The 26,508-nt window shown below is 38.9% G+C and overlaps 2 protein-coding genes across 2 annotated transcripts in view; both read right to left on the bottom strand.

The window, feature by feature from the left end:
- Positions 1-9,698, bottom strand: part of gab2 (GRB2-associated binding protein 2) — a 33,983-nt gene extending 24,285 nt beyond the window's left edge. The window contains exon 1 of the mRNA XM_035680423.1: positions 9,310-9,698. Coding sequence (XP_035536316.1) covers positions 9,310-9,381 — 72 coding nt within the window. The 5' untranslated portion in view covers positions 9,382-9,698. The remainder of the gene's footprint in view (positions 1-9,309) is intronic.
- Positions 9,699-10,418: 720 nt separating this feature from the next.
- nars2 (asparaginyl-tRNA synthetase 2, mitochondrial) lies at positions 10,419-16,365 on the bottom strand. Its single transcript, XM_035680424.1, has 14 exons — positions 16,037-16,365; positions 14,472-14,581; positions 14,228-14,348; positions 13,944-14,084; positions 13,780-13,860; positions 13,506-13,600; positions 13,230-13,362; positions 12,591-12,689; positions 12,428-12,465; positions 11,883-11,949; positions 11,630-11,767; positions 11,397-11,494; positions 10,746-10,772; positions 10,419-10,653 (listed from the first exon to the last, which is right to left on the bottom strand). Exons 1-14 carry the CDS (start codon positions 16,217-16,219, stop codon positions 10,509-10,511), a joined length of 1,476 nt encoding a protein of 491 aa, XP_035536317.1. The 5' UTR covers positions 16,220-16,365; the 3' UTR covers positions 10,419-10,508.
- Between the last annotated feature and the right edge of the window lie 10,143 nt (positions 16,366-26,508).

Here is a 26,508-nt window from a genome sequence, read left to right as displayed (position 1 = left end):
TCATTTTGTATTTTATTCAGGCAAAGGATTATGTTGTATGGTGGCTTGTAAAGAGACAATACTGAACATCTGAAAAAGCTTCTTTTGTTATATGAAGGGGTTCTGTATAAAAACTGTAATATTCTAGGTATGGAAGGTATGGAAAACAGGGTAGTTAAGCAAAAGTATTTTCGCAAATGTTTTCAAATGATACCCACATTTTTATATTGACTTTCCCATTCAAAGCACCTTGTAACTGTGTTTTGGTAGGTTACACAGTAAACATGTTAGCATGATGCAGCTTTCCATTTCACTCACCCTGGTTAGTGGTTCTAAATAAAGACAGCAAGCACAGTAGCCCGTCTACAAAAATTTCCTGTAATGCATCTACGTCTATTCTGTGTGGGTGCTGTTTCGTTGGTACTTAATGAAGTTAGTGAAGAACAAAAGAGGAATATTTAGCAGTAACTTTTTTTCTGTCCCTTCTGGTGCCTGTATGAGGCTAGAATTTCATCCAGAAAACACCTCTCAACAAAAGAACAGCAGTGACGGCCACTTTGGAATGGATGATGAATTAAAAGGCCATGATTGTATGAGCGAATGCCTAAACACTTGTGATTCGGGTTAATGTGGTGAGAAGGGACAAAGCTGTACGGGCTGCAGCAGACAATGACGACAGAGCCCTGATTATCTGGTCCTAATCAATAGCTGGTCTCACGTCAGCCGACATTCCAGGAACAGATGGGAGCTTCAGCGAGGGAATGCAGTCCAGTTACATTTGAAGAATATCGCCTGGCCATTCATCCAGCACAAAAACACCTTTCAAATTTGCATTGTAATGCTTTTCAAGCGTTCCCTGAAAAACCATGAAAAAGAAAAAATTAAGATGCTCTGTTTTTAACCCTCTATGTAAGAGCTGGATAGTGCACTAAATATATGTCTTCTTTTCTGTGCTTGACAGGTGTCATGTATCTGTATTTACCTATGTGACATCAGTTTATATGACTGTGAGCTTAAATAAACCACAAATGGACATGAGAAAGCATGGGGTAGTTCCTTGGACGTCTTACAGTTTACACAGGGCTCACACATCTCGGCTCTGAGCAAGATGTTAAGCAGACCGCTGTCCCAGACAAAGTTTATAACACATGTTTCTTGAGCATTTCCAATAAATTCAAGTCACAAACAAAACAGGAGTCAGACAGTGTGCCAACAACGTGTGGTCATTTTACAATTTTCAGCAGCTCTAGCCCATTATCTGTCTCGAGTGGTGAAAAGGTCCAGACACCCCTGGGTAGAACATGACTCTGTCCCATCCGTGTACATGGAGAAGTAAACATGAAAAGATGTTTGAAAAGAATTGCTGAGAGTATGAAACTACAGACATTTAAGTCCAACGGATGCATTAGAGCAATGTTGCGATTCATATCAAACTGCTCAGGTTTCCCAATAGTCAAAACACTGACCTTGAAAGGCCGGCAGCTGCAAGACATAACACATGCAGATAAGACCCAAACGGGCCTATAAATTCTTGTGTGTTAATAAAGAAGGTGGGAGGTTAGCCATGGAGTGCCAAGACAGACTGGGTCCTCTCAAGGGTAAGAACACTGAACTCCTGATGTTCCCTCGAATTTGGAATTGCCAACTTCACATTTTCCTTTTAAGCAAGACGTCAGCTTTGGAACCCATTTAGTGCATTAAACGGGTTCCAAAGCTGACGTCTTTTAGAGTAGAGCCTGATGTGAGCTTCCATGACATTAATATGATGGAAATGTGATTCCACATACAAATTCATCCTATGACTGTGATAGAAAGCTCCATCCTACAGGTGTGATCATGATGAAGAGGGATGCTGCCTTTGGTACCTACAGTCCTCATTCACTCACTTCACGGGAGCAATGATCTGCGAAATCTGTAGCACATCCTATGAAAAACAACCTCTCAAAAGCTCTCAGTAGATATAATGAGCCTCAATTTGCAGTTGAACACTTCCATCATTAGGAAAATGAGTAATCTCACGCCATGTCTCCATATCAGCAAAAGGCTGGGCTTATTTAGCGTGAGCCCGCCTTGACAGTTTGACTAACGGGGAGCATTATCTTTAATCAGAACTCTTTGTGTCACTTCCCCTGCCTCTGCCATCTGCTGTGGCTCATACATGTCTGTGTATGGAGGGCGTGCTGTGAGCATCTCCTGGTCTCTCTGACTCAGTCCAAGGTGGTTTTAGATGCACCATGGTGGATAAAACACAATTATATCAGGGGGAAACTCTCGGAAATGGTCTCTTCAGTACCACAGAGTAGAAACATTTATAGTCAAGGGGAAAGTCTGACCTCCGCACGGTAATCTGTCACACCCTTATTCCGGCTCAAACGTCACAGTTCATAAGAGGCTACTATCCTGTGTGCATCATTACATTACATCAGCCACTGATGTTGCATGCATGACATCAGCAAATACATTGGAAATTATATTATGTAGCTGCAGAACACCCGCACACACAATCTCACACACAATCTCACACAGTAAATACAATAGTTATCATTAGTAATGTCTAAGTGCACACAATACTATACAGTTATCAGTACAGTATGGAATCTGGAGTGTTCAATAATTCACTTAATAATGACAACAATGACTTGAGCTTTTCATGACTACTAGGAATATGTGGAAATTATCAATAATGTGCCAATTAACATTTTGATTTCATTATGATGTCTTTTGGCCTTTAGATTCTACTTTTGGTTATTCAGTCTTTCTGTCATAATCCACCTCACAATTAATTTGTCTCCTGCCTTAATGTTAAGATATTCAACCATGCCTGTCCACAAACTGTTTGTGTTTAGCATTTTTAAATAAAGGAGAAACATCCTTAAATTCCTAAAGAGAGGACAAAACAGAGCATTCAAATGTTAAAGCCTAAGACCAAAGACATCTGAGACTGAATATGATATAAAGCCTTTTACAAACATATTTGCACTTGTTTTAATACTAAATGAGATTAAAGACATTCACTTGGTCAGGATTGCATTAATAACATTGGAGTCAATGATCTTTTTTTTGTCTTTGTCGTTGTCTTTTACTATATGACGTGCCATGCTATCATTTGTGTAAACAGATACACGTCACTGCTCGGGGAACTTTTTGTCACAATATAATGGCCCATTGAACCAAATTACAGAGGAGCTTTACATTTACATTTACCATGACTGAAACAAATTGATGTATTAAAATGATTATTGTTGATTAATGCATTAATTAGATTAAAACAAACTATAACATCCAGATTACTGTGGACCTTCAAGATGCCTACCATTGGGTGCGTTATGTCACCTAAAAGAACCCATGACTCACACAGGACCATGGACAAAATAGACAAAATACTCAAGAGTTTATTCTTATCTGAGCTTTAGTTGTAGGAAATGTCAGTTCCTTAAAGTGAACTGCAATGACTCATCACTGTCTGGATCTTGAGAAAAAAAGGAATTAAAGGAGTTTAACAGATATCCGGTTCACTTTGATCATCTTGCCTACTTGTATGGTGGGTTCACGATTGTATGAAAAATCGGATCTAAATATAGTACGTACAGCATCACTGTTTCCTAAATCTAATTATTTATCACTACTATTCAGAGAAACTTAGGCGTGCTTGTAGCTGTTTTCATTTTGACAACCACCTGAACCACAACCTCAGCCAAATGGCAATTTGCTTACACACTTCCTCCTCCTACAAACTAAACGATTTACAAGCACTAGACAGACAACATCATCTTATCACGCTAATATTAGCATCGTAAAATTATATTTCACGATGCATCTTCCACCACGAGTCATACAGTATCCTTAGCTGGTTTAAATAAAGCCTAAAGTGACAGTCAACTCCCACTTCACTTAACAACAAGTCTGAAGATTGTGAGCAAGTTCAACTAGCAGGACGACTTTAAAGTTTATAAAATATATTTTCAAGTGATGCACACAATCAAAATCTTAGCTGATTTTCATTTAGGCCAGTGCCATTTCAATTCTATGCTGCTCTGTGTGTTGTGTTTACCTTGTAGTACATCACCTGTTAATCATCTGGTCAAACATCTTTGTTCTTGCATTTGTTTCTACAGCAGGTGGGCCCCCCAAAGCTTCCCTTGATTATTCTGTCACACTAATATCTCAAGAAAAAAACAGATCTTTAAAACAAATTAAAAGAGAAAATCTGATCCCCTCAAAGTTGTTCTGTATTGCACAGTAAATTGTATTTGAACTTAATACATTTAAAAAGCTTTTTTCCCCTCTCATTTTAAACAGATGATATTCTGATATCAGTCCCATTAGCAATTATATTTTAAGCATCATACCAACCAACTGACCAATATACTGAGTACACAAATTTTACAATAAATACATTTCTCTTTTACCTTCTTATGATGTATCTGTGTTTGGATTTTTTTTTAAACTGTTTCATACAATTACATAGATTAGTTTCACAGAGAATCACTGCATAAATTGTCTACTTTCTTGTGAGTGGCACCTTTAAGGTGTGTCTGGAGGAAGTGAAAGTTTTCCATCCCTAACCATCTACTATCATGATGCAGCCGAGCTAAACCTGCTGCCAGGGCTGGCAAGGGGGTGTCAAAAAAGCACTGGCTCTCAGGTGTGAGCAACAGTTTTTAGTGTAAAGCAGGGCGTCGGTCAAAAAGAGCAAGTGTGCTAAGTCAACCGCCCCCGGGGTAAATAAATGTTAAAAAAGAAAATGTAATTGTTTCTTTAGCCCAAACATTAAAACACCCAAGCACTCCCATTTCCTCCCACTGAAAGCTTAGATGTCAACACTGGTATTCAGATTTTAGTAAATCCAAACTGTTTGTGCTTTTACTAATAATACTTCAATTACTTTTTGGATCCTTCTCTGTTTTATGTCTTTGTATGCTGCTGAATATGAGGCCAAAAGGCATTTCTACTGACTTCTATTACAACTGCAAAGTCCATTTGCTTCAGAAGGCCAATCTAATGGCAGTCATATGACATGTAAGCTAGCACATATAAGAGCTAATAGCATGACTCCTGTATATGACTCCATGTTTGGATCTAATCAACAGTGCAGGAGCTGCATTTCTCTCTCTCTCTAGAAAAAAACAGGAGAAATGATCCTACAATAAAACAGTAAACGGTACAACACTCAGTAGGGCTCGGTAGGGCTCTTGATAAAGTAGAAGCAAACTTTTTTTTTTTTATTATTATTCTGTTAGTCAGAATACCACCAAACTACACCTTATAGATGCCAAACACACTATTTGTTTATGGTCTCACTAGTACAAATAGTAATTTATGGTGTAAATGGATCAGCAAAGGGATCTAAAATAAAAAATGGATTAATCACAGAAGTTGTTTTGTTCAGCTGTTTATAATGCCTGTAGTTGTACTCTGACTCATTTATCTTAAGCACCATTAAATGAAACTATCAGTGTTGCTGTGATAGTGTACTTTCTTAGAGTTCACAAATACGTAAAAACGTTCTCACTGCTGGCCCAAATCACAAGAGAAAAATCAATGGGATCTAATTTCCTTCAGAACGGCAGTATTTTAAGCTCAGCTGATGGAGTCTTGATAGATGGAAATACATTTATATACTCACAGACCAATTTAATTTCTTTCCCTGTCATGGGACCTCTGTCACAACACTTCCTGTAGGTACCATCCAAAGGAAGTCTGGCATCTGCTATTGGTGCAATAATTAAGTTTTGGACAGAAAACACACAGGCTAAACCAGAGTTCATGGCAAAGGACAGGATATTATGACAAAGGTTCAAACAAGGCCACATGGGAAGAATGGATGAAAGGATATACTTGGGTTTGCAGAAGAAAATGTTGAGAGTATAATTTTCTGACAAACAATTGGGACTTTTATACATTAGTTTCTTATGAGTGTCAATTAAGACCTGAAAAGAATTAAGTTGATCTACGGAAAATGTATTCCCATTTTTATAGCCATTTTGATTAGAGATTATTAGTGAAGAGCAAAAAAAAAAAAACATTCCCGGTTTCCAGCTTCTTAATACGTGTACACATACATCAGATTAAAACATATTTTTTAGGTTTAAATAATCAAGAGCTTAACCAACAATGAAAATGATCGTAGGTTTCAGCCTTAAGTCAATCACAAGGAACCCTTTAAGTGAACATATCTAACAATGATAAACTAATCTGACTTTGATACTGCAGTCACATAAAGCCACCCCAGTTTTGCAGCTTCTGGGGAAAGGCCCATTTGAGGGCCCACAGATAAAGTGGAACAAGGAAAATGTCTGTGTGAGCGCTGGGTGTCTGTCAAAGCAGGAACTGGGAGGCGTTCTCCGTTGACCTCTGAGGGCAAGGACTTCCCAAAGCCCCTCTGCAAAACAACAGCAAACCCGGCAGCTGACAGTGGGACACAGGCGGCTGCTACTCTGCTAGGCCTGCCCTGAAAACTATGACTGACTCCCCCCACCTCTCTTCCTCTCTCCTCTTGTGTACCATCCACAAGGGCAAGACGGTAAAGTCCTTTAAAGCTGGCAGCAGGAGAAAGCAGAAGCAGCAGCTATCACATTGCCGATATGATCTGTCTGGAATGTGGCAATGCTTTACTGTATGTGAACAGACACGTTTGTGATGTCAGATACAACAACGGGCAGATGGGAGGGTTTAGCAGCTTGATCCCGACCTGAGAACAGGAATTCAATTGTTTACAGTATGACACATCCCATGCATGATTCATACTGTGCATGCAAAGTACTATTCATATATGCAAGATTTAGATGACGTATTGTTACGCATATGTCAATACTGGAAGTCAGAAAGAGGTGTAACTGTCTAACCTGGGCGAGGAAGAGGTTAGTAAACAGACTAAAGTCAAAATTTTCTTTTCTTTGTTTATTACAAGTCAAAGATAAAAGACAATTGTCAACAAATGTACATTTAACTGTATATTGATTTGAAAGGTGATACTTTGTTGCCTACACAGCTGCTACAAATTAAAGATTGTTGGAGGGTTAATGTAGCAGACATGATGAAGCATATTGTCCCACCACTGGGTGATGAGTAAAATAACCTCAACAGAACTATGCAATAAGCACTGTGCAAGGGCTGGATTACTCAGTTGTTTTCATGTTCCTTTTGCTTATTCTGGACATTGTTCAACAAAAGCAACCAAGCCCCTCCCACCTACCCTTAAAACACTGCCCACCTCTGGAGCCTCGATCAGCCCCCGAGAAGAGATAAATCGTGAAAAAAAAACCTTAAAGGAGCACAACTGTTTTCCTCGTGGAAATGCAGCGTGTGTGAAAAGTCACTACACATGTCTGCAGTGCAGGGCACATTTTTAAAGGGGGGGGGGGGTTAAAACAGAAAGTTTATGCTCATCATGTGTTTGTGCAGCAAGGAGCTGTTGTAGAGAGAGTGAGTCACTGCTGAGAGTTAATCACATTTGTAAACAATTAACAAACATTTAACCAGGACTAGTCATGCTTGTTACTGACGAAACATGTTGTCTCCTGTCTTAACCACCAGTTACATCCAAGCTTCAACGGCCACAAGTGTTTTCCTCCCTAAATTTTACATATTATTTGCATGCTAGACCTGCCCCGGTAGTACCAGTTTTTACTCTTTCCTAATCCTGCACTGGATTCTACACGGCATTTAACATGCATAGCTGTGTGCCACATGTTCAGAAACCGTCTGTGGAAGGTCACATTTTCAAAACAATGACAAATCATTTCAACAACTAACTACTGATTAACAAACACAGGCCTCGTCTGGTTTAGGGAGGACTTTATGGTAGAATGGGATGGAATATTGACAGGGAAAGTGTTAAGTATTAAAACACCTTTTCATTGTTGCAAATAATCTCCTAAAAGAGGCACAACAGTATGAGCCGTTGTAGCATTTAACATGTCAGTTACAGTTTCAAAACAATACATTCCTTACACCTCCTCAATTCATTCCAATATAATGACCAATCACACCATCGTCTTTGAAAAACACAACACACCTTCAGGCTGGAATGTCTCAGAGTATGTGAAAGTAGTATCTGCAAATATCCCTCTACATTAGGACGTCAACTATGTCAGATGACAGCAATACTGGTGAGTAAATGGCCCCGATTGTCCATAGCCTGACTTTAAGTGGAAGGAATTTCAGATGGACAGATTATCGCATTCACAAGTCTGCCTGTTCTGGACACTCCATCTCATGACACTGTTTTCTGGCTGAAATTGTGTGTGTGCAGTTGTTTATAGGTTATTGCTCAGGGTGAATAGCAGGGTGAGAAGGGCTGAGAGGCTGTTCCCTGCTCTTTTGCCTGAGGAAGGCCATTATGTTAGCTCCATTATGCCTTGTGAGCGTTTTTTTTTCTTGTTGTTTATACAGTACTGCTATGAACCAAGCAAGTTTTTTCCTCTGTACCATTGCAGCTGCTGTTCCATACTGACCATGGTGGTCTCTGTGTAAACATTAGCCAGCTTTAAGTGGAAGACAATGAGGAAATGACAGGACAGGAGAGGGGGGGTGCATTTGAAGACATTCAAGGATGGATTTCCAGATGAAACAGAGAGATGACATCATGGCAAAGTCAGCTAGTAGGAACATGGAGAGGCCTGGTAATGCAACACCATACATAAACAGTGGACAGCTGTATTTATAGGAGATTGTCTCATGGTTCTATCTGCCTCCATAAATCCCATTATCTGATTTGCAGCCATTCTCCTGCCCAGCACCCAGCAAGAGACTAGCAGCTTTGGCTTATAAAGCCTTATCAAGGTACTCTAATGCTGTGGAGTTATCACTATTGTTGTGACATTAGTTGACTTGGCCAAGATGAAAACTGGTCACATCAATGCTCGATTAGCCATTACCTCATCATGATCGGATAAAGCTAAATGGCAGTTTGTGTTTGTGTCTGAGAGCTATTTAGTCTAAATAACAGACAGCTGTCGGGTATTACAAAGGCTTACCTCCATGTTGTCATAGGACCCCACAGTGCTGGGTGGCCGTCCATGTAAAACTTGCCAACTGTATTTTTATATACAAATTACATTTCTAGATTCTAATAGACTAAGACAGTATTCAAGAATCAAGAATAACATGTGGTGCCTCCTGTAGGGCAGAGAGAGGAGATGGGAGTGGGATGCACCTGCTACAATTCTGACTTCAAATATCTGAGTTTGAACCCACTTATCTGAGACCAAGATGAACAAAACACAGAGTGCAGCAGTTTGACAGAGAAAGTAACCAGATGTATTGGATTACTTGCACCAGTCAAGCTTATAAACATAGAGAAACTAATCCAAAGTGTAATTCACTTACATATCTCCTCAGTTTTTTCTCCGGTGGTGACTTTCTTAGCCAGCCTTGGAAGAGGATTTCTCCGCCGCTCATGTTTGTCACTGTCTGCTGTTTCTTCTTGCTCTACAACTGCCGTCTGTCACTAGTACATGACGGCTCCTGAAGGCTTGCCTGTTCAAAGTGCTGTCGGCGTTTGGCTCTCACTGGTGCAGTCTGCTCCCCCCATTTGATTAAAATCAAAGTAGTGCTGGTCGGAGATGTTGCCAGTCGCTCCTGGTGGTACTGTGCGCAATAGCCAGCGCGCAAAACTACAGTTGGGTAAAATCAGGCGCAACTCGACTCTTCGGGGATTAACGTTACGCACGGCGAAGTGACGAGGAGCCGCGGGGAAACTCAACTGATGCAGGGTGAGGAAGTACCGTAGGGTGTCTGCAGTTTGTTTTCCCAACTCATACCACGCCCACCGCGCAGAGAGGGATGGGCTGCGCTGGGATGGACAGGATGGGAGAACTGCTTCCCACAAAGTAGCTTGCATCTCCCAAAAGGACTTTAAATAATGGAGGATGCGATCGATTTGTAACATACTATTTGTCAACGTTTACACAAAAGAGATCACACAAGTACTTTTTTTATTTCAAACGCGGAAATGCATCGTATTTAATATTATCAAATCAAACGTGTGTAATACGCCTCAGAAAATAAAGTTACGTTTCAATCATGACCAACGGATAGAGATTTCTTTGTGTGCTTTGAAAAATATAATATCCTCAAAGGCAATGAATGGAGTCAACAGCTGCTGTAAAAGATTCGCATTTTCTCTCGCATTGGATAGAATGGGAAAAAGCACCATCTTGTGGAATGTTGAAATACTTGACAGTTGTTCTGAAAACCAACATATTAAATATGGAAGTTGAAGAGGTAAAACAGACATAATTTGATTGAAGTAAACACGCGATTAAAAATATACAGTGGATGATATAATCATATATGGTTGTAAGAAAGAGAGATCAATTTAAATTCCACTTTGACAAAGAATATATCCTCTCCAATTTCACTGATCATTGTTTTTATATAAGATACACTAAAAAAGAACTATTATTCAAACACTAATATACCAATAAAAAACTAAATAATGTTGAGTATAATATTTATTTGATGTTTGCAGACAGCAAAAACACATTCACTGACTTCAAATATATCCACTAGGCTCAATCTGTGTTTTATAAAAGACAAGAATGGGAAAATCTAGGGAAAGGTATCACATCTTTTATGTTGTCAACACCAAGAATGCATTGCAGATATCGCTCAAATCCCAGTCCAAAGCCACCATGAGGGACGGAGCCAAAACGCCTCAAATCCAGATACCTGAAAATAAATAAAAATAACGTTACAACTCTGTTGGTGTGTGTGAGGAGGTCTATTTTAAAATGTTAATGTAAATATGTTTTTTTTTTTACCAGCTGTAGGTATCTTCTAATCCAAGCCTGGAAAAGTATGATAATATATGTAAGAGCCTTTGGTCAAAACATAAACTCAATACATAAAATAAATCCTCTCAATCATCATTTTATTAATTAATGAGCAAACAACAAAACTAACTTTCTATGCACTCTTTCTCTTCTGTTCTTAATTGAGGGTTACAAAGTCAGACAGGTGCAGCAATAGATATATTCACCAGCCCATTGGGTTGATGTTGCCTTTTTTTTTTAAATAGCAGACAGTCAGCATTGTTTTAGTTATACTTTTATATAAATGCCAAATGTATCACATAGTTCTCCTACCACTAAATATGTGTGGTGAGTCAGACAGAAGTTACCCTGTGTTTTTGCAGCTGAAATGCCTAACTTTTTGCACATTGTTGCCCTATGAGGTGGTAAAGACACATAACAGATGTCTGGGTTATTGTGGAGGCTATATAGAAAACTTAATTTTTTTATTTTAACCATCCACTGAAACACCAGCTAGCCCAGTTTTACACTACTGGGATTACGCTTAATCTCATTTGAATTAAGATACAAACAAATTTAAAGCAACAAAGCAGATACTACAGCCATAGTCTAAATATATTAGCATGGGCCTTCCAGTACCCCTGGAGTATGTGTTCTTACTCTTTCAACCGAGCCCTTAGCAGATCCAGCCTCTCCTCTCTCAGCGAGCCCCCACAGAGCTCTCCAACTCCTGGCACAAGAAGGTCCACTGCAGCTGCCTGCATACAAACGACAGTCGGAGTCAGCTCGGATATGCAAATCGCTGCAATAACTCAACTGACATTACAAGGAAGGAACTGAGTGGTTAAATCATTGATTCACTCAGCGCTTTTAACAGTGTAACTGCGTCTTACTGTATGTTGCGGATGGTCCTCGTTGTCTCTTGCATAAAAAGGCTTCAGATCATAAGGATAATCAGTGACAAAGACTGGAATGTTGCCGCAATGTTTCACCAGATACTTCTCATGTTCTGTCTGAAGGTCACAACCCCACTGTAGAAAAGAAGAGCAAAAGTCAATGTGGAGCTCCGTGGAATGATAGTGTTAGTGTCAAATATACAATAAAGGTAGATATTAAGTCTGAGAAAATAAAAATATTGCCACTTACGTGTGTTGGGAAGACAAATTTCTCAGAGCTGCGGTTTAGGATGTCTATAGCCTCACTGTAGGTAATCCTAAAAGTAAATTGGGCTAGTATCATTCATTCAAGGTCGTCAACATTTGACTTTATTCTTTATCAGATTTAAAGGACCAGTGTGTTGGATTTAGTGGCATCTAGCCGTGAGGGTTGCAGATTGCAACCAACTTAAAAAATCACGCATCTTCCAAGCATGTAGGAGAAACTATGGTGACAGCGAAACTTGCAAAAAATGCAAATTGCCATGTCTAGAGCCAGTGTTTGGTTTGTCCATCCCGGGCTAGTGCAGAAACATGGCGGTTCAATATGGAGGACCTACTCCCTCTGTGGATAAAAATGGCTCATTCTAAGGTAACCAAAACACAACGATTCTTATTTTCATGATTTTCATGATTATACTCGAAAACAATAAGTACCTAAGAATATTATTTTCGATTTCTGCCAACATATCCTCCTAAATGTTACACACTGGACCTTTAATTTAATATGCCATATTTTAGAAAATAGAGACTTACACAGGGAATCTCTTCCTCAGCATAGAATCTACAGTGTCCTTAGGGTGCATGGATGCAGTGGGAAAAACATGTAAGTAAAGATGAAGTCAGATGCAGTTGTGGCTGACAGGAATAAGGAGCCAGGTTATGTACCAAAGTTAAATAAGTGTCCTTGAGGGCTTACCTTGTGTCCAGGAGTCACATGCTTGTGAAACAAATCCACATCCTCTGCACAGTAAGCCAAGACATGCTCGGTGGCAGATCTGAACATGTCCTCCATGACCTAAGGAGTGGGCCCAGTTTAATAATTAAAGCTTTCCCGGGCAACTGTGCACAAGGGCAACTTTAAAAGTCACATCAGGTAAGTGTAAAATTTGAACTGCAGTACACAGAAACTGACGTGATGTGACATCAGTTCATACCACCCAGGACGCCAATGTTAAAACAATTAGCTAGTCTGTGATGATTGCTCTTTATCAAAGGTTATAAAACAACTTTAATGCTATTAGTCTCTCCTCTAGACAGTGATCCACCCTACAGCTATCTAAAGCAACTTTGTGAGAGAATAAAGATGACAAAACTATAAAACTTTCTGGTCATATGGTACAGCACGTGTCAATAAATCTAAAACCCTGGAACTTTGTTGTTATAACATGAAAAAATTAATAGAAACCAATGGCTTTCAGAAAGGTTAAATATCAATCTACTGTTTGCACAGAGGTATGTCAATTGAAAAGCAGCTAACAGGATACCATTTTATCCAATGTGCTACTTTGATTGAGAGCAATAATGTATTTTGGGGCAATGACTTTGCAAAGTGTACCTTGGTAAGATCCTCTAAGGACTGTGTGAAGGAGACCTCAGCCTCCACCATGTAAAACTCAGCCAGGTGGCGTCTGCTTTGGGAGTTCTCTGCACGAAAAGTTGGCCCAAATGTGTACACTCGAGAAAAAGCCCTGGAAGAGTATGAGTTACAAGGCATAATTGGAAATGTACTTCAGTGTGCGTGCACATGTCTGTCTCTTACTCTCTGAGGCAGAACATACAAGTAGGATGAATGAATTTTAAAAATGTGTGGATGATCACTAGAAGATCTCACCCTGACATCACCTCCAAATGAAGCTGACCAGACACAGTCAGGAAGGCTGGGACAGAGAAAAAGTTCTCATCTTCTTCATTCTCTGGTCTTGATGGCTGTGGTAACAGCAGAAGTGTTTAGCTTTCAAACAACATCATTAATCCTTCTGTTCAGAACTTTGATTCACAATCAAATGTGACACATATGAACCAGCTACATATGAGATTCACAGAAAGCTAAAATACTGTTATATTCATAGCATAGAACATTTGTTAATGCATCTGTTGATACTCACCTCAATCTGAAAGAGCTCCCCTGCGCCTTCACAGTCATTTGAGGTGATGACTGGAGTGTGGATCTGCACAAAGTCATTTTCCTAAAAAATAAATAAAATAAAGACTATAATAAACACAGTCCTGCTATGCATTCTATTAAAAAGTGCTCCACTGATGTTCTTACCTTGAAATATGAATGAATTGCTGTAGTGGCCTCACTTCGTATCCTCAACAGGGAGCTAAAGGCATTTGTTCTACACCTGAGATGAGGAAACTGGCGAATATACTCCAGGCCGTGTCTGTTTTTGATTTTAAAGGGAAAATCCTGAAACAAGAACACAAAGCAACATCCTTTATATTACATTTTCTATGCAATGACCACACTGAGGGAGATGAGGTATAATTTGAAGCTAGCCCTGTGAGTCGGTAAAATGTGTGTAGGATGTTTGAGGAGACTATATTCCTTACCACAGTGTTACATTCTCCAACTACATGGATGTGGTCTGCTTCCAGTTCAACTGGCTGTTTCTGGGATGGACTTTTCTTAAGAATACCTGTGACTTCAACAGCACTCCCAAATGTGAGCAACCTCCATTTTGGGAAAAAAGAAAAGAGTGGAAGAGAGTCAGAGTATTTTAAGTATGCTCACTCCTCATCCCTAAAACTGAATGGTGAAAGATTATCTACAGGGAATAAAACTTAAAGTGCTTACGGATCATTCAGCTCCGAACTGGCGACGATCTGCAATGACTGCAAAGAGCTCCCATCATTCACATGGAGAAAGAGATTTGCTCTCTGAGGTCTAACAGAGCGAACCCATCCCTACAGCAGAGAAACAAATTAAACTACAATTAGCTGTTCCTTCTGGTAATACAGAAATATCTTGTTTTATTTAAGAATTTCACTCCTCTCTCTCTGAGTATAATGTCAGCTAAATGTATCAATATACAGTTATACTTGAAATGATCTGGAAAGAAAACATACATGGATCATTGTCAGAGTTCAGGGTGCATGAGCTGGTTGGTATTCAGGTAAAATCCCAACCAGCTCATTATGCAAAATCAGTTTGATAACAGATCTTTGTAATTTTATTAAACAAATTACAATTTAAAGCATAGAAGTGCAAGGTATACATGTACAGTTATGTTTATCCCTGGTTCAGTAGCAGATGCTAAGAAGAATCCAGGCAAGAATAACATTAAGATTATAATGTTAACTTGATCGTGAAGAAATGACCAGCCTTTTTAAAGGTTGCAATGAAAATATATGGCATGTTCTTTTTCTCTGAAATAAAAGGTATAATTGACACTGACCTTCTTATTCTTTAGGGATTTAAGTGTTTTGCGGAATTTAGAGTGGTTGATAAGACTATCCATGGTTAAAGTCAGATAGTATTAAGCTTTGTATTTTCTGATAACAGCATTTATTTCTGAGGTAACAAAAGAGCAGCCACTCATCAGCAGAATGTCTTTCTGGCGAAGGATCATTGCCTATTTCAAGCATGGATGATGATTTCTTTAGAAAAACCAAGGGTTGTCCCTATTTTTAATTCAGATTTGTTTGTTTTTTTAAAGAGAGCGTGTTTGTGGTCAATCAATAAGAAATGTATTGAAGAAGAAACAGCATCTGTAAAAGCAGGAATCAGAGCTATTTATTGCCATATCACTCCAGCTAAATCATGCAGGACATAAAATGTTGGACCCTTGGTGTTGGGCAGATCGGTGTGATGGGGCAATGATGGCTAATGTGGGCGAGATTTGTTAAAATGATCAAGAAGAGTGTCACTGCCAGGTCTAGCAGAATTTGTTTTTGTGTGGCTGTCAATAAGTTGAGATAGTTTGAGGAATCACAAACATGCCTAAAATGTACAGATTTATCACTCAACCAGTCCCAGCTTAAATAACCCATCAGGATCAGTTCAGGTGAGATGAAATTAGACAGTACAGTCTAACTTGTGATGGATCCATTAATGGCTAATGGAGGACTTTAACAACCAATAGCAGTATTCGGAACATTTCCTACATTACCTGCACAGCTAAAAGCTCAAATTACATTGGAATTGATATGGGATAGAGAACATGACATTTCCCAGGGATATATATTGCAACACCTCCAGCCAAATGTAACAAAATATGATAGGCATTATTAAGGTTCACTAAAAGGTAGCTGATGTATTCATCAGATTCCCACAAAACGAAACACAGCAGTCTGAGTGTAGCTAAAATAAGCAGCATATTCCTGAAGGATCGCTGTTGTGATTTTAAAAAGAGGCGTTACCTGTACTTTGACATTTGCTCCCAATTCAGCACCTGCAACTGCTTCTGATACTCTTAGTGTCGTTGGTGTCTTCTTACAATAATGTCGGATGCTTAACAATATTCCCCGAGAAACTGCTGCAGTAGTTGAAAGCGTTTTAGCTGCAGCCTGAAACATCGTAACAAACGCTGCACCTAGAGACATAGAAACTACTAAAAGCCAAACATGTTGCGACGACCCGAAGGAACAGAAAACAACACATTTAATGCTTTCTTTACGGTGTTTCACGCTTTGCTTTGACTTGACTTTCACGTTGTCACTTGTCTTGACTGTAACACTTCCTGTTTGGGTCTTCCACCGTTTGTCGAATGCGATCACGTGGATCACGATAAACCAATCAGATGTCGGTATCTTACAGCAGTCTTTTTTATTGGTCTAGGGAGTTGTAGTTTTTTTTTATGAGAGCCTGCATATAATTTTAGACAATAAGTAAGACGTTTAGGATTCTATTTTCACTATTTTTATTGCAATTATGTTATAAATATTTTTTGAAATGTTATGTTATGGTATAAACTATAGATACATATTTAATAAAAAATAAAGTAATGTGAGAATTATCAAGGGAAGAGCAGTATGCAGATAAAGCAGATTTGATGTAAGGCAAGCAGTGTTTCTGTAAAGTTGTGAAAAATGTCCTGATTCATGTTCAAACCTCTCTTCAGAAGTACAGGCCACAATATTTCATACCAAAGGTCATCAACCAAGGTGATTTCTACATGCAGGTAAGAAGTATAAAATATATTTTCAATAGTAAAGCATAGCACATGTGGAGTGATTCAATAGTGTAATGAAGCAAGTACAGCTATCACAACCACATGGAAATCCTCTTTAATCTTGCATGATGTATCTGCCGTCAGTGTGAGGTCCATTTGTGCGTAAGCCTCGTTAATCCAATACCCACAACGACACCGGGTCTATTCCCACCATTTGCTGCTGGTGTAAATCAGATCATGCCAGCAATGTAATAAGATGCCATAGACAATTATTCACCTGGTCTCGCCTGTCAGCTCTGGAGCCCCTGGTCTGGGTCTGCCAGCAAATACAGAGCAGGGTGTCTCCACCTCCGGCTGCTTATGACACATCATCATTAAACCCAACATGATGCATTTGAAAAGTCAGCAGGGTCATTGATATTAATTATCTCCAGCATGAATGGAGCAATTATGCACATGGTCTCATCTTAATGGGGAGCAGAACGATTTTATTTTTCAAATCATTGACAGAGTCTGCAAAATATAATGGGACATATGTTCAGGTCATGTATGTCTGTATCATATGTTCCTGTGTCTTTAGAGAAAAGTTGAAACATCTAACAGTTGAAGCATCTATCAGAACTATTAAAACCACAAATCAGGAGAAGGCTATCTTTAAGTTGCTGCTAGGAAACAACCAGGATTTGTCAAAAATACATAAGTAAACAAAAAATATCCATTTTAGGACATGTATAACAAGTAATTATGTATAATTGAAGTAATATACTGCTGAAATCTGCTTTCCCTCTCCCCCTGTATCTTTATGTGCAATATCCTACTCTACCACAAGGTAGTGCTGTAGCTCTATGACACTTTCCACTGCTTTCAAAACCCCACCTAATGTAGATTTATTCATTTACCCCCGAGTTGCCTCCAATATATTATTCATTTGCAGCTCCAAGGTGGAAACAAGCTGGCATTGTTATGTTCTCGCTGCAGTTCTATCAAGAATAATGCAAAGGACCTGCTGGCTTTCATTGGCAGCTAATAGTCCAGCGCAACAGTGAATTCACGTTGCATGTAGGAACTGTCTTCTATGCATCAGTAGGAACAGCAAGGTTGAGGTACCACCAGTGTTTAACTATAAGTTGATTTGTAATTTCCCCTCTTTTGCAGGCTTGACACATTCCGTGACAACTTCCATGTGGGAGTGATGCTTAATGGTGTGGCATGTTGCATGTATTTATATTTCCACAGACACACATCCTCCCACACAAACCACAAGGCAATGCATGCATGAAACAAGGTGTAAAACAGTATGCTTTGCTGTCTGTATAAAAGTCTTGCACTGCTTAGAAAAACAACCCAAAGTAAAATGTTATCCTGTTTACACTCCCCATATAATAAATCAAGAAGAGCAGTCAAATGGTACTCCTAATGGGAGACACATAGCTCTCTGTTCTTGGAGCCTCTACAGGTAGAGGAGTTGTTTGGCAGTAGCCTGACAACCTTATTTGGGCTTAACAACTTGTTAAAATCAATACACGATTAGTCAGCAAAACAAAGGATTTTGCTGTAAAAGCTTGGATCTCAAGAGGATCACTGAACTTAGAGGGCAAGTGCATCCTCTGGTTTCAGCAGGCCTGCCTGTCCACTGACTGCAGCACAGTATCGACAGCATCTCCGGCCCCTTCCACTGGCCTTCATCAGCTTCTCCAAATATTCTGCATTTTCAAATGGAAGGGTGCATTGATTTTATGTAACATGGCTCGTTAAGTGCTGATTAGACCATTATAGTGATGTGATTTCAGGGAATGGGTTTGGGTGACAGGCGGCCAAACACAAATCAAAAGGAACTAACAACCCTTACTGAAAGAAATTTGGACTGCTGCACTGCTTCACCTACGGCCCTTCAGTTACTACCAAAATACTGTGTCTGTGCCAGTTTACATCTATGGACCAGGTTCAGCACTCTGCACGAAAATATCCATTAACAGTGTTAAAGACATTCACTGTTTAGAAATGATGATGTTCAGCCATCATAGGGGAATCATTTTCATATTGTATAGGCTATTCAATCAATTGAGAGTATTTGTGCTAGTGCTGCAATGATAATTCGATTAATTAATCAGTCAGTCAACAGAACAACAATTTTGATAATTGATTGTTGCAAGATATGAAACAATTGCTGTTTCTCAAATGTGAGCATTTGCTGTTTTTTTCTGTAATATACCATAAACTGAATATATTTGGGTTTTGGAGAGTTGGTAAGACAAAACAAGCAATTTTCCCGTTGAGCTTTGAGAAATGTTCACAACTTAATATCATGTTAGAGACTCAATTCATCAAAATAATTGACAGATAAATCAATAATGAAAATACTTATTAGTTGCAGCCCTAATCTGGGCAATGAAACTTGCAGAGCAGAATGCATATCTCCAATCAAAATGGAAAATGGATCAGTTTTCATGCTGCCCCTCGTAAATCAGACAAAAATAAATGAAACATATTTAAGAGAAGTAACTGTTGTTGTCCCCTTGAGGTTGCCTCTTTGGTGTACAGCCATAATTATCATACTTATCTTTTTCTTTCATTCGATTTTCATTTTATTTGATGTGAGCCACATCAGAGACAAAATTCCCATCACCTTGTGATGGACTTTAGTGTTTCTCATCCTGATTTTAAATATCAATTGCTACCATTTTTATGTAATTTGGCTTACAACAAAAGTTCTTCAAAGTGATCATGCTGTTCTATAAAGTCTTGTATAAAGTCATTTCTTTCTTGCACTTCTGAAATTACTCTTGCTAATTCTGAGTCAAACTTGACAAGTTCCTGTGGAGCTGAGTTAAATCTTTGCTCTGCACTCCAGCCTCCACATAATTCACTCTCTGGTTGGTGAAGAAGAACAATATAGTTAAATCTCTGATTACTCTATTGTTCTCATACTGAAGTGTGTCACATAACTGTTTCTTATTGTGTTAGTTACAGCAATGCTTTCTATGAGATATTGTTGCACTGACTGAATTGGGAACATTAAGGTACATTATGTATATTTTGAGCAGCAACAATCCTACAGTAGTGAGGCTAGTGATTACTGCATGTAATATGTTTATGATTTTACTGATCACAACTTCAAATCCAAACATAGAAGAACATGTGCCATTCAGAGCATTAACAATATCACAGCTTCAACCTTAAAAATCAGTTTACCACTTTGACCTTTCCTTTTCTTTCACTGGAGATAGTCAAAGACAAGACTCTCCTGAGGTGGCTAAGAATAGATAATGAAAAATAGAAAAGCAGAAAGGTAATATCAAAATATTGTACAATACATCATACAGTGTTATTCTCATCCGCGCACACACACAGGCAGCAGTCAAATGAAACAATTAATTCTCATCCGCACTTTGCTCCTTACAGCAGCGTTACTTGTCAGTGTCGGCTTTAGGAGGATACAGTGTGGGCTCTGCTTCATTTCCCCAGGTTCTTTAATTTAACTTCCAATAAGGATAGAGCTCCCTTATCCCCATTTACAGGATCATTTGCACAAATGATCCTAAATGTTAACTCTCAATTGTCGATGCAGGAATTCTAGTTATATCTAGGTCACCCCAAATAAATGTGGAATTTATTTATTTTTTCTCTTCAGGGGTACAGTATGAGACGCCTATGTGGATACTTACATAGTATATTCAGCATTCCTGCATGTTTGTCTGATTACATGTTGTAATAATGAAATGTTAAAACCACATCAACCCTCTGCATAGAAAACACCTCAAAGCCTAATCATTTTCTTTTTCTTTTTTACCTCATGGTCTGGACTACCACAGAAAAAAATCTGAGCACTTGATAATTTTTTCATCAAAATTTCATCATGTCATATATTTTCAGTCAGGTTTTGAAAAGGGAAATGCCTGCTGTTGGATTTTTATGATCTGTAGCTCCACTTGAAGATTTTACAACTCTTTTAGGACATTTTTAGCTGCCTAACATTACTGCAAACTGCTGTGAAGTTACAGGGTTTACCTTATCTGCCCCATGTACATATATTACCTCCTCCAGAAAGGTAATGTATTTCCATCCATCTGTATGAGTGTGTTTGCTTGTCTATCTGTGTGGTAGTAAACAGTTTTTGTAAAACTAATGGCCCAATTGGCAAGACATTGATTTTGCACTTTTACTTTTCCAAGAGGAAGAGACTTACTTAGGTTGGTAACCCCCTGACCTTTCTTTTACTGCCACATGAAACATTATGTACCTTTTTCTAATTAACGACTTACTCTGGACATGATTAAGCCTTTTAGCCAAATTCTGCTCTTTACTGAGTGAGTGGCTCCTTGTTCAACAAGCACTTTGTTTACAGGGCATACACAATATCCTAGTTCAAGAATGGCAGTGAAATGATCAACAGTTCACTAACAGCAACAACTACAAATGAGCAGTGAGAGCTGTTCTTTTCTATTTGTGTGGGAGCAGTCCTCCACAGCCCCATCATTAATGTGTCCTTCCCCTGCTGATTTATTTCATTTACCTCCCTTGTTGAAGCTGAACAATCTCATAAGTGAATGATAACTGGTTTCATCCCTGATAATAAAACATTATTGCAATAGAACAAAAATAATGTATTAGCCATGACACATAGCTGTAATTTGAATTGGGGAAACTTCAGCAGGTCCAGTTTTACATGAACTGTTCTGTGGGCAAGAATATCCTAGACATGTACATCTAATCACAAAGATCAGAGTGCTGAAGTAACTGGTGTGATACCCCTGGGGCAGTTCATTGTCTTTGTCAAGGGCAGATGGAAAAGTTACATAATGTTCTACTGTGTTATAACACTTCTCATGCTGGAAAGCATCCAGATTTCCTTGTTGTGTCATACTGTCCTGCTTTGGAGATGCATTGTATTCAATCACATTAAAAAGAAGTCTCCTATTCTGTTGCCTTCTTACAAAGGCAGTAATCCTTTTCTGTAGAAGTTAGCAACTGCTGTCTCAGCAGATGCTCAACCATAAATCTATGACTAATTACTTTAGTTTATCCAGACACACCAACTACCCTCTAATTAGCCAAACAATGAATGGTAATGTCATGGGTTTCCATGTGGGCTTTTGAGTTACACTCACTCACTGCATCAAACTGAAGATGTGGGTATTCAACCAAAGTATTTTCTATTTTCCAGTGTATTTATGAAAACAAAGGCCTGTGCCCATATGCTGTTGTGTTAACTACAGATCAATTAAGACCTGCCTGAATTATCCCTAAAAATTTAGGAGCAGTCTTTTTACATCTACAGTACAAAAGAGGTTTGAATATTGTGAAAATAATGATAAAGGATCACATTTAAGTACACCTGGAGAAATGAACATTTTTGGAAAAAATAATAATATTTTTATCATTATTTTAAAGCTCTTTCCATTGCTATGGCACCGTCCTCTAGCTGTATCTGAATTGTGCATAATTTGATTTTAAAAAACACATGCCTTGTAACCTAGGTGTTGGCACTGTAGCTGCACTACTCCTAAAAGATAATGTCATAATGAAAAGAGCTGCTGGTGTCTTGTGTGTTTCGAAAACATTGTTTTCGGGTTGATCTCGTTCATAAGCAAATTGTATTTTTGAAGGGCCAACTTTTTGTTTATTTGTTAATGTACACAATATGTTTGCCTTCATTCTGTCATATTGTTGATGTTCATCAGTCAGGGGAAGTAGCAAGCCGAACCAGCTGTGGTAGAAGCCTACTCTTGAAAGTTGTCATCTTCTTTCCTTGTAGGATTTTTTATACAGATTATTATTTTTGACAGCATCCCTGTGCCCCAATAAAAGCTATTTTTGGTGCACTGGGACAACACTTATCAAAACTGAGAGCTATTACTGATTTTCTCTTCCATGGCTTAGCTGGTGCCAAAAATCAGTGGTATGGTACAGCAGCATCTTGCAAATATAAATATAGTGTTTTTCATGCTTGCAAGTGCAATAGCCTCATCAAGGGTAGTGGTGAAAGCTGAGGAGTGTGCAGTAGAATTATAATCTAATTCTGCTTCACTCTATGCACATGTACTGGTCTGAGGTTTGTTGCCAATAAACAATGAATTTGCACATGTAGAACAACAGTGTATAAAAACTCCACATAAGCCAGGAGGGATCACAGAAATCTGAGTCATCCAATAAAAGGGTTTTTGTATGTCTGTCTTTGTCTTCCAGTTTTCAAATCTAAATGATGTTCAACATGTCACACAACGGCAGCAATTCAAGCTCTTCCAAAAAGATTTTTCAAATAAGAAGTGACTGTGAAAACTCGAGGTTAGAAACATTTTCCCCTGACAGCAATAGTCAGTGTGTTTTCATGCTTTGCCAGCGGTGTGGTGGTGTGTGTCAGTGAGTGTGCCTGTGGAAGAGGGGTGTTGGCAGAGGGAGGGGGGGCATCAGCAATGTTATCAGTTCTACATTTATAGAAAATTTGGTTGGAAATAAATTATGAAAGAAAACAAGTCTCTCAGTAAAATGTGCAAAAAAATTCTCCTGAACTTTAAAGCATTTGGACTGGCAGGCTTATTTGTATGGGTAAATGAAATGAGAGGCCAGGCGTGTCACAATCCAAATGCACAATGTGGAAATAAATTCCCCAAGGCTGATCTACATAATAGTATTCGTAATGGGCCCAAAGGTTCTGTAACCAAAATAATTCTGTCAGACTGACTTTGTATTTCAAACTGAAAGCACACAGACAGCAGCAGATTCGAGGGAGGACAAAGGAAAGAAAATCTCTACTATACATCTGTGGTCTTTAAAAGGGAGACATCATTCCAACTGAAACACATGGACTGATATTGTCTGGGCAAAAGTGGAAGACAATATCAATCAGTATTTATCTAACCACTATCTCTAATATTTACACATTTCTAAGCACATTTAGTTTTGTTAATTATTTTAGTTGATTGACTTTGAGTTAGTACAACATTTCCTTGGGTGGAAGCACTGTACAGTACACTATGTAGTTCACAAAAAGTGGCAGTCAGGTTGGCATAGCAGTTGTTAACAGCTTTGTGACACCGGATAGACATTGTGTCTAAAGAGTGCCGATGGCAATAAGAATATGCCTGTGGCAAGTAACACTTGGGGATTTTGCCCTACAACCAGGAGGGGAGGACCACCCTTGTCCATTTTGTCTTGGGTGTAAAAATGCCCTTTACACATTTTTACACATTACAAAGTTTTTATTCACTACACTGTCAGTATCACATGACTACGGAAAGAAAATCATGAATTACACAATTTTAGCCATAAAGACAGGTAACATGACATATTTAAGCAGTTTGAGGCCTCACCTTCAGTAAGGGTTTGATTTTTAGTTTTGTCTGTGCACTTCACTGACTCACACACCCAAAACTCCCACCTAGCTTAAACTGATCTTAACTATTTCTTCACCATAGCTATATAACTGATTGTAATGCAACATGTAACAGCTGAACAACATATGAAGCTCATTCTGGCAAAATAGCTTCCAAACCTCTATATGAAGATGGCTTATTGGGTGTAAACAAAAGAGGGATATGGACATCCTTACATCAATTTAACCTTTTGACCCAAAGAAAGCTGACTAATTTAAAGAATAGGCAACTGTTTCTGCTGCTTTATATATTTTTAATATGGCCTGCTGCTAAATACTGTGCTGCAGCTCAAGCCTATTAAATATACATCTGCCTTGTTTCCACTCTGACAACAGTGTCTCCACTAAGGGCAAACCTACCTTTACAGTTTCTCTTAGCCTCCCTCTATGATTTACGTCTTCTCTCTGTCTCTCTGCTCTGTAGCTTATTTAAAACATCTTTGCTTTGAGTGTAGGGAAAATTTTATTTCCTAAATTTGATGAGACAATTTTCAAAACACTTCTATCCATATCTTTGCTATTCATCACTTCTGTCGTGCTAAACACTGAAGACGGCCCCTAACTGATCTTGACTGGTGCTCATGTCATAGACAGAAATCAATAACACCTTTTTTTATGGACATAAAGTGCTACATGATAAGCTGTCCTAAGATATTAAGCATTAGCTAACCTTTCAGTCAACCTGAACACTTCTAGACACTTGGTTTGAATGGGTACTGATCCTTTGCCATGGAAAGATCTGACCTTAGGCATAATTAGCCTAATAAAAGCTTTAGATATGCTGTCAATATGATTTGCATAATTTGCAAAGGCAGTTTCATTCCTGAATGCAAGCGGTGTCCGAGTGACTTAAAAATGCTGCAGTGACATTTCTCTGGGTCCTTTGTTCACACCTGTCAGGGGAAATGTGATGGGAGACGGCAGCTGCAGCTGCGGCTCCCGCCTCCAGTGAGTCCACCAAGACCCTGCTGGAGTCCAGTACACATCAACCACACACATCCACACTCACAGTATGTATTTCTGAAAAAGCAAGAAAAGAATTTCACCTTGTGCTGACAGGATTAATTTCTTACAGCTTCAATTCCAACATAATCCATGGAGATCAGAGTGAAAGCAGGCACTGAATTGTCATATTTCTCAGATGCACAAGCTGGGGTAACCAAGGAGAAAATAATGGAAAACACACAACCGAGTTACATGAATTTATATCTCACAAAAGTTGTTTTTTATATGAAAAGGCTTTTCAAGGACATTCAAATCAATTTCTTCATAATATGTATAACTCAAAAGAGGTTGAAAACAAAACAAATAGTGACCCTCTTGTAGTTACAGTCTGCAGTTCTAGACTCCAGTAAGAAACTACAGTCTGTGAATTTGTCAGGTCAGCTTTGATGTGGCTCCACTTCACTGATTATTGATTGTCTTGGTGATGTTTATCTCAGTGAAAATGATTTCAACACTGAAAGCCATGTAATGAATCACTCTATTACTAGCACAGAGGTCAAAACTGTAAGGCTACATTGCTCTACAATGGGAATACAGGCTCTCTCGCACTGCTCTTAAGTCTCATTTTTGGAAAATAAAGCCTCTCATATTACAAGCATGCAGCATGTACTGCTTAAGGTGCTACCTACTACTGCACATTTTCCATTTTCCCTTTGCAGGTCAGTTGTATGAGAGCCAATGCTGGCCTTTGTATGACCCACAGAAATATGACACTTTGGAAACATCAATTCAGTTTCATTTCCGAAGCTTGCACTTTACTGAGTGCTTCTGTTGCTGCTGTGTTTTGTCATCATGGTGGGCATCCAAATGAGACCTAAACCTTGAGGAAAATTCAGCCTCACTTCTCTATGGCCAGTTGGTTTACTATTCCCTGCCCCATTAGCTTTTATTATTGGTCCACCATTTGCATAACTGGTAGAGAGGGGAATGTGGACCTGAATGATTAAAGAGAGAATCTGAGACTGTCCTATCCATTCAGGCATATGGTGTTATCAGGCTACACAGCAGATGTGGACCATCATACCGCCCAGTTATTTTATGGCTGTTGGGAAAACTTGAACAAGCGTGGTATAGACTGGTATGCTTAGAAATCTTGGAAACTGCTAAATAGTGTGGCAAGGTGCTGCTTTTTGTCAGCATTACTGATTTTCATTGCAGTTGAATGTCATGTTATTACAGTACATGAGATTGACAGGCAGAGAAAAAAGAGAATTTAGCTGTTATTACAGACTACATACAAGATTCATTGAGAGAACGGATGGCTGGGCCTCAGCAGGAATCAACCTTTTGCTGATTTTAACAGCAAATAACTATGCCAGTGTTTATCCAACACTTGGGCACAG

The sequence above is a fragment of the Morone saxatilis genome, unplaced genomic scaffold (genome assembly GCF_004916995.1).
Source record: "Morone saxatilis isolate NCDOM2014 unplaced genomic scaffold, NCSU_SB_2.0 Contig8, whole genome shotgun sequence".
In the NCBI taxonomy this organism is placed as follows: domain Eukaryota; kingdom Metazoa; phylum Chordata; class Actinopteri; family Moronidae; genus Morone; species Morone saxatilis.
The sequence above is the reverse complement of the archived record's forward strand: the minus strand, read 5'-3'. Positions and strand labels throughout refer to the sequence as shown.